Here is a 13410-nt window from a genome sequence, read left to right as displayed (position 1 = left end):
AGAGAGGATAGAATTCTGTTTGTCTTCCCTGTTAGAGTGGGCAGGGAAATGAGATGTCACTATTCTGTACTTCCCAAGCCCCTACTACAGTAATAATAATAATAATGGCATTTATTAAGCACTTACTATGTGCAAAGCACTGTTCTAAGCACTAGGGAGGTTACAAGGTGATCAGGTTGTCCCATGGGAGGCTCACAGTCAATCCCCATTTTACAGATGAGGTAACTGAGGCCCAGAGAAGTTAAGTGACTTGCCCAAAGTCACATAGCTGACAACTGGTGGAGCCTGGATTTGAACCACTGACCACTGACTCCAAAGCCCGTGCTCTTTCCACTGAGCCACGCTGCTTCTCTTGGTGTACTATACTGCACCAAGCAGAAAGGTGCCCACTAAATGCTACTATTACTACTATGACTACTACAACTATAATGCCATGATGTACATATCTGTAATTTTATTTATTTGTATCAGTGTCTGTCTCCCCGCCGGCCCCTCGACTGCAAGCTCGTTGTGGGCAGGGAATGTGTCTGTTTATTGTTGTATTGTACTCTCCCAAGCGCTTAGTATAGTGCTCTGCACTCAGTAAGCACTCAATAAATACCATTGATTGACTGATCGATAGAAGGGTCCTACTTCAAGGGAAGACTGCAACCTCACCCTTCTCAAAAGATACCAACATCCAGAAGCAATAATAATAATAATAATAATGGCATTTGTTAAGTGCTTACTATGTGCAAAGCACTGTTCTAAGCACTGGGGGGGATACAAGTTGATCAGGTTGTCCCATTTGGGCCAGCTCTGCCACTTATCTGCTGTGTGAACTTGGACAAGTCACTTCACTTCTTGTGCCTCAATTACCTCATCTGTAAAATGGGGATTAAGACTGTGAGCCCCATGTGGGACATAGACTATTTCCCACCTGATTAGCTTGTGTCTACTCCAGAGCTTAGTACAGTACCTGGCACACAGTAAGCACTTAACAAATGGCATTTTTTTTTAAAAAAAGTTCCCATCCAGGCTTCCTGCTGCTGGGACAGCATGTTCTGATATTGCCAGTTTTCAGGAATGGTTAGTTCCAAGGTGATAATTTGAAGTAACGAGTGACAGGGCAGGGATTCCTGTATTTATGAAGCCCCCTCCCACCCCCTACCAAAGCCCAATCCATCCTTCCCACCATGTGGGGGGTGGGAAGCAGGGATTGTGAAAAATCCCAAGGAAGGGAATGCCCACAGGGGCTGTGCCACCAATGGGGCATGCTTCTGACCGACAATGCTATGGCATTCCACAAGGTCGACTGGCCCAGAAAGAATCCTGAAAAATATCTGGCTAAGCGTGGCAGCAGAAACCGCAGCGGCTGTAGTTGCTTTGGCTATAAATGCGATCTGTGCATGAGCTTCTAACATTTAGAAATGTGCCATCCCTACCACCCACCTGCCCTGTGGGCAACAGCAGGCAGAGATGAGAATGTGAGTGGCTTTGGGCAAGCCCTGGTGTTGTCATCGATGTCCACGCACAGGTTCTCAGTCCAGAGGTCTTTGTAACTGGGCTGAGGCTCATCTGTCATTTGAAACGGGACATTCCACCCTCATCATTTATGAAGTCTTTCTAAATGAAGAAAAATGATCAGATGCAGCGCAGCACATGACATAAATTCACTGCCAAATGAAATAGCTAGCTGCCGATGGAATAATTAACCCCCCAATTTTCTTCTGCCTGGAAAGATTTTTCTCCAGACCACCTATAACTATTATTTCCTCTCTATTTTCCACTCCTGCAGCATAGGCAAAGGCCCCCTCCCTCCCACCCTCCCACACTCCACACACCGTACCCCATAAGACTGCCCACCCCAGGCCCATTTTACCTCTCCCACGGTTACCAAGCTAAGAAGGTACAAGCTCAACCCTAAGGTTAAATTCCCTTTCAGAAGCAATCAAAAAAAGCCATAGAAATGGAGAGATGAAAATATATGAAGATGCCCTTCATATATTGGTGAACTCTGATTTGGAGGAAAGAAAGGGAAATAGGAGGAAGAGAAATGAAGAGAAGCAAGGAAGGGCAAGGCTGAGCAGAGGGGGCAGGGACCACAGCTCTTTAAGAGAGCTCCTGGCTGCCTCTTGATTCTTCCCAGACTTTGGGTATTGGAGGGCAAACCATCATCCCTCCAGTCTTAGATTTGTGTTGTAATCGTAATCCGGGGTTGCAGGTGATGTGAATGATGGTTGCCAAGCAAATCATTTCACAGAAAGGATGCTTGGCAATAGAGGAATTCCCTCTATGGGCCAGGCAGCCATCAGCCCAGCCCAGAGTTCTGCGGCTAACCATGGAGATAGCAATAAGATATTTAGGAAGATGGAGAAGATTTCCCACTTTAACATCCTTCCTAATGGCTAGGGTTACAGCACCCAACTTTTCCAAAGCTCCCCCCAAAACCCAAACTTTCTAATAACTGTCAATAGAGCTTTCTCGAATCAGTGGATAATGTGAGCCTGCACAATGCTTGTTTAAATAAATCCATGTGATTCTCATGCCTCGGGTGAAGAAGTGATTGCATTTGTTTGCTTTGAACACACAGCTGTAAATATTCATCTTATCAACAATAATAATATTTGTTCAGCACTTATTATGTGCCAAGCCCTGTACTAAGCGCTGGGGTGGGTTCAAGAAATCAGGTTGGACACAGCTCCTGTCCCATACGGGGTTCACAGTCTAAGTAGGCTTCAATGGGGGTACCCCCAGTTTAGGCATTGTAGGGGTTCAAACATGGCTCACCTAGTCTATTTTCCCAGATTAAAAAGCCCCTCTGTCTTTAGACAATCCTCATAGGGAGAAAACTTCGAGTTCTGGTTGCTCAATTTTTAACTGCAAGATTTACTGCTTCTCCTGTGGCACTGTCAGGGTGGACAGCTGCAGATTCAAGTTGGAAAACGCCCCACCTTCCTCTGCCTGAATTGGAAGTTCTGCCAGTGGAAACGGAGCCAGGATGGAAACACACTAGCTCTGGAGAAAGAAGGGGTGGGGGAGCAGGGAAGAGGTCGGGGTTATCAAGTCTGCTGCGTGACCCTGGGCAAGTCACTTAACTTCTCTGTGCCTAAATTACCTCATCTGCAAAATGGGGATTATGACTGTGAGCCCCAAGTGGAACAGTCCTGATTAGCTTGTATCTACCCCAGAATTTAGTACTGTGCCTGGCACATAGTAAGGCACTTAACAAATACCACATTTGTATTATTATTACCATCCTCACTGTTATTATTATCAATTGTTTCTCCTTAAGAGAAATGCTGTAGGCTGGAGGATTTCGTATGATGTCACGTCACGCTAGGAGCACAGTCATGATGTAGCCTGGAACAGAAATGGGGGGCGGTAAATTTTTCCCCACCCCCAGAAGGCCAAATGTCTCCAGTCAGCCTCCACTTCGAGTATTCTGTTTGTGTACTGTAATGAGGGCAAAAATATCTCTTCTACCATGACCCCAAATTTCTCCTTTCCTATTGCCTATTTATTTCTGACATTTATTAAGCCTTTGCTATGAGCAAAACACAGTTCTTTCTCTTTTCAGTAGTGCATCATTATTCAAAACGAAAAGGAGAAAGCCACATTAAAAACAAAATCCTTTAAATTCTACCATTATATCATCATGTTCTGGAGTCCCCCTGCTGTTCTAGCTGAGATTCCCAGTCCCAAATCCCTGATTCCCATTGGGGTCTCCGGAATTCTCTTCGCTGAAAGCCAAAGTCCTCTTTGCCTCTGATAAGTGAAAATAAATAAAATTCCACACTCAGAGCCTTCAACAATTCAGACAACTTTACCGAATTTTCCCCAGAACCGTTATTTTAATAGGCTGCATGGTCCTCACGGGCAGAAAGCACTTCTCTCACTTTCATTGTATGCTTTCCAGTGCTTAGTCCAGTTCTCTTCATTCAGTAGGCACTCAGTAAATAGTATTGAGTGAGAGAATGAATGAATGAGTGCAAAATCTGTATGGTGCACTGGGGAATAGTACAGGGACATCAATTCCCCTCTCTAGACGGTAAGCTCGTTGTGGGCAGGGAATGTATCTGTTATATTGATATGTTGTACTCTCCCAAGTGCTTAATACAGGGCTCTGTACACAGTAAGTGCTCAATAAATGTGATTGATTGATTGATTCAGACAGTTGCTGGCCCACAGAAGGGCTCCAGTTTAAGAGGTGGGGGAAGAACAGATATCCAAGACTACAGAAAATAACAAGAAAACAGCAGTAAACTACTAGAAAGAGGGAATAGGATTTGATCTCTCTGCTCCTATAGGAAGGGGTTTTTCACAAAGACTGGGGAGGATGGAGGAGAGCACTGTAATCTTCTGGCAGTAGTGGTAGTATTTACTGAGAGCCCTCTGGGTGCAAAGCACTGTGCTATGAGCTTTGGAAGTAGGAAACAGAGAAATGATATGTTTCCTGCCCTTAAAGAGCTTATTCTCTAATAGGGGAGATGGTCATTAAGATATTTGAGCAATTAAAGTGTATAATTTTAGTAGTAGTAATAGTATTTGAGCATTTACTGTAAGGAGAGCAGTCCTGGGAGTGAATACGCAGATGGGAATTAGACACAGACTAATTGAATTTCATGCACTGCTGTGGACCCCAGAGACTGAGTAATAATAATAATGATCATAGTATTTGTTAATCACTTACTGTATACCAAGTGCTGGGACAAGTACAAGCTAATTAGGTTGGATGCAGTTTCTGTCCCACAGGGGCCTCACAGTCTATGTAAGGAGGGAGAAGAATTTTTGAATCCCCATTCGGCAGATGCGAAAACTGAGGTGGAGAGGTGTCAAGGGATTTGCCCAAGGTCACGCAAGAAGGCAGGTGGTGGAGCTGGGATGGGAACCCAGATCATCTGACACCCTGGCTGTGTTCTTTCCACTAGGCCACACTGCTTACCCAATGGAAGGTGGCAGAGAGGCTCTGGCAGGCTTCCCAGCAAGGCCCCGACTGTCTTTCATTTAAAGCTGCACCACTCAGTGGGGTACTTGGCTAGATGCTTCAGAGGATAATAATAATAATAATAATGATGGCATTTGTTAAGCGCTTACTATGTGCAAAGCACTGTTCTAAGCGCTGGGGGGATACAAGGTGATCAGGTTGTCCCACGGGGGGCTCACAGTCTTAATCCCCGTTTTACAGACGAGGGAACTGAGGCTCAGAGAAGTTAAGTGACTTGCCCAAGGTCACACAGCAGACATGTGGCGAAGTGGGATTCGAACCCATGACCTCTGGCTCCAAAGCCCGTGCTCTTTCCACTGAAAAGTAAAGCAGTGGTTTAGACAACTCCCCTCCCCAGCCCCCGCCCCAACATACATCCTCAAGGTAAACCTGATAGCCTTAATGCTTTGTGGTCATCACGATGCTATCAGGATGAAAATGCAGAGTGCATTTCACTTCACAATGAAAAAAGGGTAAGTTCACAATTAGTCTTTAAATGGAATAGCAGAAAGAGGCAAGACGGGAGGGAGAGCTAATGCAGTGCTTAATTCATGCTAGGGCATCTCTGGGTTGGCAGGTTCACAGCCCTAGCATCTCTGGTTTGGCACATCGGGGGAGAAACAAAACTCTAACTGCACAAAGTCCCTACAGATTTCAAACATAGAAAGAGCCCAGCCCCCAAGCATTCCTCAGGCAGCCCCCAGGCTGTGAAGCAGCCTAACCTGGTGGAAAAGGTCCGGAGAGTCAGAGGATCTGGGTTCTAATTCCGACTCTGCCACTTGTCTGCTGTGTCATCTTGGGCAAGCCATTTAACTTCTCTGTGCCTCAGTTACCTCTTCCGTAAAATGGGGATTAACTCCTTCTCCCTCCTACTTAGACTGTGAGTTCCACACGGTCCAACTCTACCTCAGTGCTGAGAACAGTGATCGGCACTAAACGAGTATTTTTTTGTCTTGTCTTATGCTGTGGAGCTGTCTCTGACCCAGAGCAACCTTAACTCTTATTAATTATAATTCCTGGTCAATATCTCCATCAGCGTTGTAACCCATTTGCTGGGGAGGAACCCCCTTTCAAGCAGGCTTCCTGCTGTTACCAAGCCAGGCAGTGAACTAACTGCATTTTCCTCCCACCCGACCCACTTCCTCACTTGGCCTGGCCCAGTCCAGCCCAATGCCCATCATCATCATCATCAATCGTATTTATTGAGCGCTTACTGTGTGCAGAGCACTGTACTGAGCGCTTGGGAAGTCCAAGTTGGCAACATATAGAGACAGTCCCTACCCAACAGTGGGCTCACAGTCTAAAAGGGGGAGACAGAGAACAAAACCAAACATACTAACAAAATAAAATCAATAGAATAGATATGTACAAGTAAAATAAATAAATAAATAAATAGAGTAATAAATATGTACAAACATATATACATATATACAGGTGCTGTGGGGAAGGGAAGGAGGTAAGATGGGGGGGATGGAGAGGGGGACGAAGGGGAGAGGAAGGAAGGGGCTCAGTCTGGGAAGGCCTCCTGGAGGAGGTGAGCTCTCAGTAGGGCCTTGAAGGGAGGAAGAGAGCTAGCTTGGCGGATGGGCGGAGGGAGGGCATTCCAGGCCCCTCAGGGACCACCTTGGCAGCACCATTTTCCTAGGGTCTTCCCACTCCCTGTGTCCCTCCCGCCCTCTGCCCCGGCATGGGGAACATTTCTCTTGTCACGTCTCGCTGTCAAGCCAGGCCCACTGTCGTGCGCTGACCCACACTCCACAGAGGGAAAATGAGGGGTAGGGAAGGGTCAGGAGAGAAGCTGTCTCAGGACCAACCCTCACCAGTGGCTGGAGGGAAATTTTTCTGTTTCTGCTCCCCTTGATACCTGACCTTTCTTTCCTCCGGGAAGAGGCAAGGTGTAGGGTGTGACTTCTCCTATATTTTTATGACCATCTTCCCCATTAGAGAGTAAGCTTCTCATGGGCAGAGAACCTATCACTTCTCTACACTCCACAGAGGGGTAGGGAGGGGTCAGGAGAGAAGATGTCTCAGGACCAACCCTCACCAGTGGCTGGAGGGAAATTTTTCTGTTTCTGCTCCCCTTGATACCTGACCTTTCTTTCCTCCGGGAAGAGGCAAGGTGTAGGGTGTGACTTCTCTTATATTTTTATGACCATCTTCCCCCTTAGAGAGTAAGCTCCTCATGGACAGGGAACCTATCACTTCTCTGCTTCGTACTTCTTCAGGCTCTTAGCAAAGTGCTCTGCATCTAGAGGGTGCTCAGTAAATAGTACCACTACTGCCTGAAGATTACAGTGCTTTCGTTGGCCCCCTCCAGCCTCCATGAGAACCCCCTGCCCGCAACAGCAAGCCAATCATGATGTAGCAGTCATGGGTTCTAATCCAACTCCACCACTTGTCTGCTGCGTGACTTTGGGCAAGTCACTTCACTTCTCTGGGCCTCAATTCCCTCATCTGTAAAATGGGGATTGAGACCTTGAGTCCCACATGGGGCAGGGACTGTATCCAACTCGATTTCATTCATTCTTTCACTCAATCATATTTATTGAGCACTTACTGTGTGCAGAGCACTGTACTAAGTGCTTGGGAAGTACAAATCAGCAACGTATAGAGACGGGCCCTACCCAACAAGTCTAGAAGGGGGAGACAGACAGCAAAACAACACAAGTAGACCAATGTCAGTACCATTAGAGAAGCAGCATGGCTCAGTGGAAAGAGCCCGGGCTTTGGAGTCAGAGGTCATGGGTTCGAATCCTAGCTCCACCAACTGTCAGCTGTGTGACTTTGGGCAAGTCACTTCACTTCTCTGTGCCTCAGTTCCCTCATCTGTAAAATGGGGATTAAGACTGTGAGCCCCACGTGGGACAACCTGATCACCTTGTAACGTGCCCAGCGCTTAGAACAGTGCTTTTCACATAGTAAGCGCTTAATAAATGCCATCATCATTATTATTATTATTATTATCAGAATAAATAGAACTATATCTTTATATGCATCATTAATAAAATAGAGTAATAAGTATGTACAAAAATTTGCTTGCATCCACCCCAGCGCTTAGTTCAGTGCCTGCCACATATAAACAAATACCATCATTATCATCAATGGCATTTATTGAGCACTTACCATGAGCAGAGCATTGTGCTAAGTGCTTGGGCAGTGCACTACGACAGAGTTGACAGATGTGTTCCCTGCTCACATGGGGCCACTGTCTCAGTTTCCTTCAACAGAGATAGTGAGCGTTTTTTATAAGGGGTGGGGGAAGGAAAGGGGTCGTGTCACCTGTAGATTCATAGAGAAGCAGCATGGATCAGTGGAAAGAGCATGGGCTTTGGAGTCAGTGGTCATGGGTTCAAATCCCGGCTCCGTCAATCGTCCGCTGTGTGACTTTGGGCAAGTCACTTAACTTCTCTGTGCCTCAGTTACCTCATCTGTAAAATGGGGATTGACTGTGAGCCCCCCTGTGGGACAACCTGATCACTCTGTAGCCTCCCCAGTACTTAGAACGGTGCTTTGCACATAGTAGGCACTTTATAAATGCCTTATTATTATTATTATTATTATATCCATGTGAAACAGCAAAGCAGCTGCTTCGAGAAGCAGCATGGCTCAGTGGAAAGAGCATGGGCTTTGGAGTCAGAGGTCAGGGGTTCGAATTCCAGCTCTGCCGTCAGCTGTGTGACTTTGGGTGAGTCACTTCACTTCTCTGGGCCTCAGTTCCCTCATCTGTAAAATGGGGATGAAGACTGTGAGCCCAACGGGGGACAACCTGATCACCTCGTAACCGCCCCAGCACTTAGAACAGTGATTTGTACATAGTAAGCGCTTTAACAAATACCATTATTATTATTATGTGGGCGGGGGGGGAGGCGGGAAGACAGACGCTGTGCCCATTCATTCCATCGTATTTATTGGGCGCTTACTGTGTGCAGACCGCCGGACTAAGCGCTTGGGAAGTACAAATCGGCAACATATTGGCCAGTACGTGCCCGCTATTGATCAGGCCGGCGTCCGGGCCAGATGGTGGTAGGGGGCAATGGACTGGGCTGGGATGACACTTTTGTCACTTTTGTCACTTTTGTCAACCGTAGAGCCGTAGAGAAGCAGCGTGGCTCAGTGGAAAGAGCCCGGGCTTTGGAGTCAGAGGTCATGGGCTCAAATCCTGGCCCTGTCAATTGCCAGCTGTGTGACTTTGGCAAGTCACTTGACTTCTCTGTGCCTCAGTTCCCTCATCTGTAAAATGGGGATGAAACTGTGAGCCCCCCGGGGGAACAACCTGATCACCTTGTAACCTCCCCAGTGCTTAGAACAGTGCTTTGCACATAGTAAGCGCCTAACAAATGCCATTATTATTATTATGGGGGGGGGATAACAAATGCCATTATTATTATTATTATTATGGGGGGGGGGAGGCGGGAAGACAGACGCTGTGCCCATTCATTCCATCGTATTTATTGGGTGCTTACTGTGTGCAGACTGCCGGACTAAGTGCCTGGGAAGTACAAATCGGCAACGTATTGGCCAATACGTGCCCGCTATCAATCAATCAATCAATCAATCAATCATATTTACTGAGCGCTTACTGTGTGCAGAGCACTGTACCAAGCGCTTGGGAAGTCCAAGTTGGCAACATATAGAGATAGTCCCTACCCAACAGTGGGCTCCCAGTCTTAAAGGGGGAGACGGAGAACAAAACCAAACAGACTAACAAAATAAAATAAATAGAATAGATATGTACAAGTAAAATAGAGTAATAAATACGTACAATCAATCAATCAATCAATCAATCATATTTATTGAGCGCTTACTGTGTGCAGAGCATTGTACCAAGCGCTTGGGAAGTCCAAGTTGGCAACATATAGAGACAGTCCCTACCCAACAGTGGGCTCCCAGTCTAAAATGGGGAGACAGAGGACAAAACCAAACAGACTAACAAAATAAAATAAATAGAATAGATCTGCACAAGTAAAATAAATAGAGTAATAAATACGTACAATCAATCAATCAATCATATTTATTGAGCGCTTACTGTGTGCAGAGCACTGTACTAAGCGCTTGGGAAGTCCAAGTTGGCAACATATAGAGACAGTCCCTACCCAACAGTGGGCTCACAGTCTAAAAGCAGAGAAGCAGCGTGGCTCAGTGGAAAGAGCCGGGGCTTTGGAGTCAGAGGTCATGGGTTCAAATCCCAGCTCCACCAATTGTCAGCTGTGTGACTTTGGGCAAGTCACTTCTCTTCTCCAGGCCTCAGTTCCCTCATCGGTAAAATGGGGACGAAGCCTGTGAGCCCCCGTGGGACAACCTGATCACCCTGTACCCCCCAGCGCTTAGAACAGTGCCTTGCACATAGTAAGCGCTTAATAAATGCTATTATTAAAAGGGGGAGACGGAGGACAAAACCAAACATACTAACAAAATAAATAGAATAGATGTATACATATATACACGCTATCGATGAGGCCGGCGTGCGGGCCAGATGGTGGTAGGGGGGGCGGTGGACTGGGCTGGGCTGCCACTTTGGGCTTCTAAGAATAGCGTCGATGAAGTAACGGTGCAACAACCGCCGTGGCCGGGGCTCCGATTGGGCGAGCACCGCGGGCGGGCGGGCGAGCAAGGGGAGGGGGCGACCGCCTCGCCATCCTATCCCGGGCCCCGTTGGCCTGCCCACGTCAGCCTCCGGACCCCCCCGGGCCTCTGCCCCCCGGCCCCCCTCCCTCGCCGGGCTCAGGCCCAGGGGCCCGGGGCTTGGCACCCTCTGGCCATTGCGGGGGTGGGCAAGGGGGGGATGGCAGAAGCAGGGGCTACCAGAAGGACCCCCTCGGCAGGGCAGGCTGTGCCCCTCTCCCCCCGCCCCCCGTCCCCTCCCTGAGTGGGCTCTCCGGCCTGCCAGGCGCGCCGCTGCCCACCTCCCCGGCAGATGCGCGGCCGGAGGATGCCGCAGAGCCCGCTGCCGGCTGAAGGTGACTCCCTCCTCCGACCGGGCCGGGTCCCGTGAGTGGCCAGCGGGCAGGGCTGTGGACTGGACTCCCCTTCCCCTCCCCCGTGGCCGGGTGCATGAGTTCGGCGGCCAACGGGCGCAGGAAGCGCCCGGCCCGGTCCTTGCGCGCCTCTCTCTTCCAGCTCAGCAAGCCCCCCCGGCCCGGAGGGGACTGCGACCCGGACAGCGTCCCCCAGACCCAGAGAGCCCTGGACCACTGCAAGATGGTGGGTGAGCCTTCTGCCCCCCCCTCCCCAAGCCTGGAAGCCCCCTCAACCCCAGATGGGGGGAGAGGGGAGGGATGGAGATGGGCATCTTTGGCCTTGCCGCCCCCCCCCCCCCCACAACCCCTTTGGCACGGCCAGTTCCCCTCCCGTGCACCTTTAACCCCATCCCGTGCGGTGGCACTACCTTTAAAACCGCAGTGCCCCCCCTTCCGAGGGTCTCCCAGGGGGTGGAGGGGAGGTCCGGGTCTTCACCGGCCCCTGCAGAGGCTGGGAAGGGAACAGGCCTCGCCTGAGGTCTGGGGAGGAAGGGGGCGGTGGATGGGGTCTGTACAAATAAAGTAGCATCCCACAGGGGCGGCAGGGCCGGGGTCCAGCCTTCCCCCTCGGGGTCACCACTGTGCCGGTGGTGATGATGGTGTTCGTTCAGCGCCTACTATGTGCCGGGCACTGTAGACCCGGGGCGCGGCCAAAGCGCTTTCTGGAATCCGGAGGGTTGAGGCCGAGGGCCAGCGAGCCCTCTTCCTCGGCTACTTCGGCCCCGTTTCCCCGGGAGTGACCCCGGGGTCATCCCGTGGGGCCTTGGGTAGCCACATGCGGGTTTCCCCGCGTAGGGTACCGGGCTTGCCCCCAGTCCCTGGGAGAAGCGCCCAGAAACGGGCCATGACTGTGAGGGTGTGTGGAGGGTGATGGGGAGTGTGCCAAGAGGGGTCTGATAAATCCCCAACATCCTTACCTGTAGCTGGGAAGTGGTTCCCGGGCACCGAGTTGCCACCCATCGGGTCACTTTGGCCAGGCGGGGTGAATCGTCCCGACCCCGTCACCTCCAGCCCTTACTTGGCCCATCCCCTTGCCCAGCCCCCGCCCTGCCCCTGCGCTGCCCCCTTCCCCGTACCCTTCCCGTGGTCTCCCGGCTTCATGGAGGGTTTCCATGAAGTAACCGGCGCCTGTTCTTCCAGCTGGTCCAAGAATTCAACACCCAAGTGGCTCTGTACCGAGAGCTGGTCATTTCCATTGGGGACGTCTCAGTCAACTGTCCATCTCTTCGGGCTGAGATGCACAGGACGAGGACCAAAGGTTGTGAGATGGCCCGCCAGGCCCACCAAAAACTTGCTGCCATCTCTGGGTAGGAAGCTTCTACTTCTCTATCGGTTTTGGTTTCTACTCGAGCGGGTGCTGTCTGGGGGTTCCGGACTCCCCGTTATCCCTCTCCGACGCGCTGGCCGCGGTAGCAGACATTGGTGGGAGCTAATGGTTTGAACTGGGGATCCCCGAGGGCCTGGGGACGTCTGGTGAAGGAGCTGGTCCGCCAGGAGCCCCAGAGGGCCGTGTTTGTTGACGTAGGGCTGTGTCTTTTAGGGGCGTCTGGCTCGTTTCGTAGCCAAGCTCAGGGCCAGACAAGTCAGTGCTTCTTGATTTAGTGCCCGTTTTGTGGTCCTCAAGTTGAAGTAAAGGAGGTAGACACCGAAAAACTTTTTGTGTGTTGGCAGGTCTGTTGGCGTGAGGGTGGAGCGGAACGAGCCCTCTACCTACAGGGTTTTTGGTCAGCTTCCCAACACGCCAGACAGTTGACCTGGATAGGGCAGAGGAGGTGTCTGCTATTGCCCCGAATCGATGAAATTGTGTACGTCTTTCAGCAGGTCGTTTAAACGGCATCCTTGCGGATTATTCTTAAAAGTCAAATTCTGCCGATAAAGTCTTCATTTTCGATCCCTAATCTCAGGGTAGAGGAGTGATAGGAAAATCAAACATGATAAATAGCTTTTTAAAGATCAGCAAACCCCATGGGCTCTCTTGACATTGAGTCCCTTTCTTCCTTTGGCTGCCTCTTCCCCCTCCTTCCCCCAATTTACCAGTTTGCAAGCTTCTTTCCTGTGTTCGAAGCCAAGAGAAGCTCCCTATATAGCTCACCGCCACCCCCCCACCCGCCTCCGACCCTCCTGAGCCCGTCCCTGGCCACCTCCAAAAGTCAGTGCCGTTCGACGAGGATTCACCAAAAAGATCCGGGAGGTGAAAAGTCGATTTGAAAACCAGGAAGTTCTCAATCGGACCAGAAGTCCTCAGCAAGAGAATCCTGAACCTGGGAGGCGGGTGCTCTGATTTTAGCCCAAAAGGTGTGCTCACGTCGGCTACAGACTCTGCTGTTTTTTGTTGGCGACAGGCACACAGTGACATTCTGGGGGGAAAAAATGACAAGGATTCAGAGTAGATACCACCAGCTGCTAAATGACTGAAATGTTCCCAGC

The 13410-nt window shown here is 49.9% G+C and overlaps 1 protein-coding gene across 1 annotated transcript in view; it reads left to right on the top strand.

Annotated features, from left to right (window-relative positions):
• The first annotated feature begins 10643 nt into the window (after positions 1-10643).
• LOC119944691 (regulator of G protein signaling 7 binding protein) overlaps positions 10644-13410 on the top strand; it is a 75970-nt gene continuing 73203 nt past the window's right edge. The window contains exons 1-2 of the mRNA XM_038765768.1: positions 10644-11167; positions 12124-12290. Coding sequence (XP_038621696.1) covers positions 11018-11167; positions 12124-12290 — 317 coding nt within the window. The 5' untranslated portion in view covers positions 10644-11017. The remainder of the gene's footprint in view (positions 11168-12123; positions 12291-13410) is intronic.

The sequence above is a fragment of the Tachyglossus aculeatus genome, chromosome 23, assembly GCF_015852505.1.
Source record: "Tachyglossus aculeatus isolate mTacAcu1 chromosome 23, mTacAcu1.pri, whole genome shotgun sequence".
NCBI classification, from domain to species: Eukaryota; Metazoa; Chordata; class Mammalia; order Monotremata; family Tachyglossidae; genus Tachyglossus; species Tachyglossus aculeatus.
The sequence above is the reverse complement of the archived record's forward strand: the minus strand, read 5'-3'. Positions and strand labels throughout refer to the sequence as shown.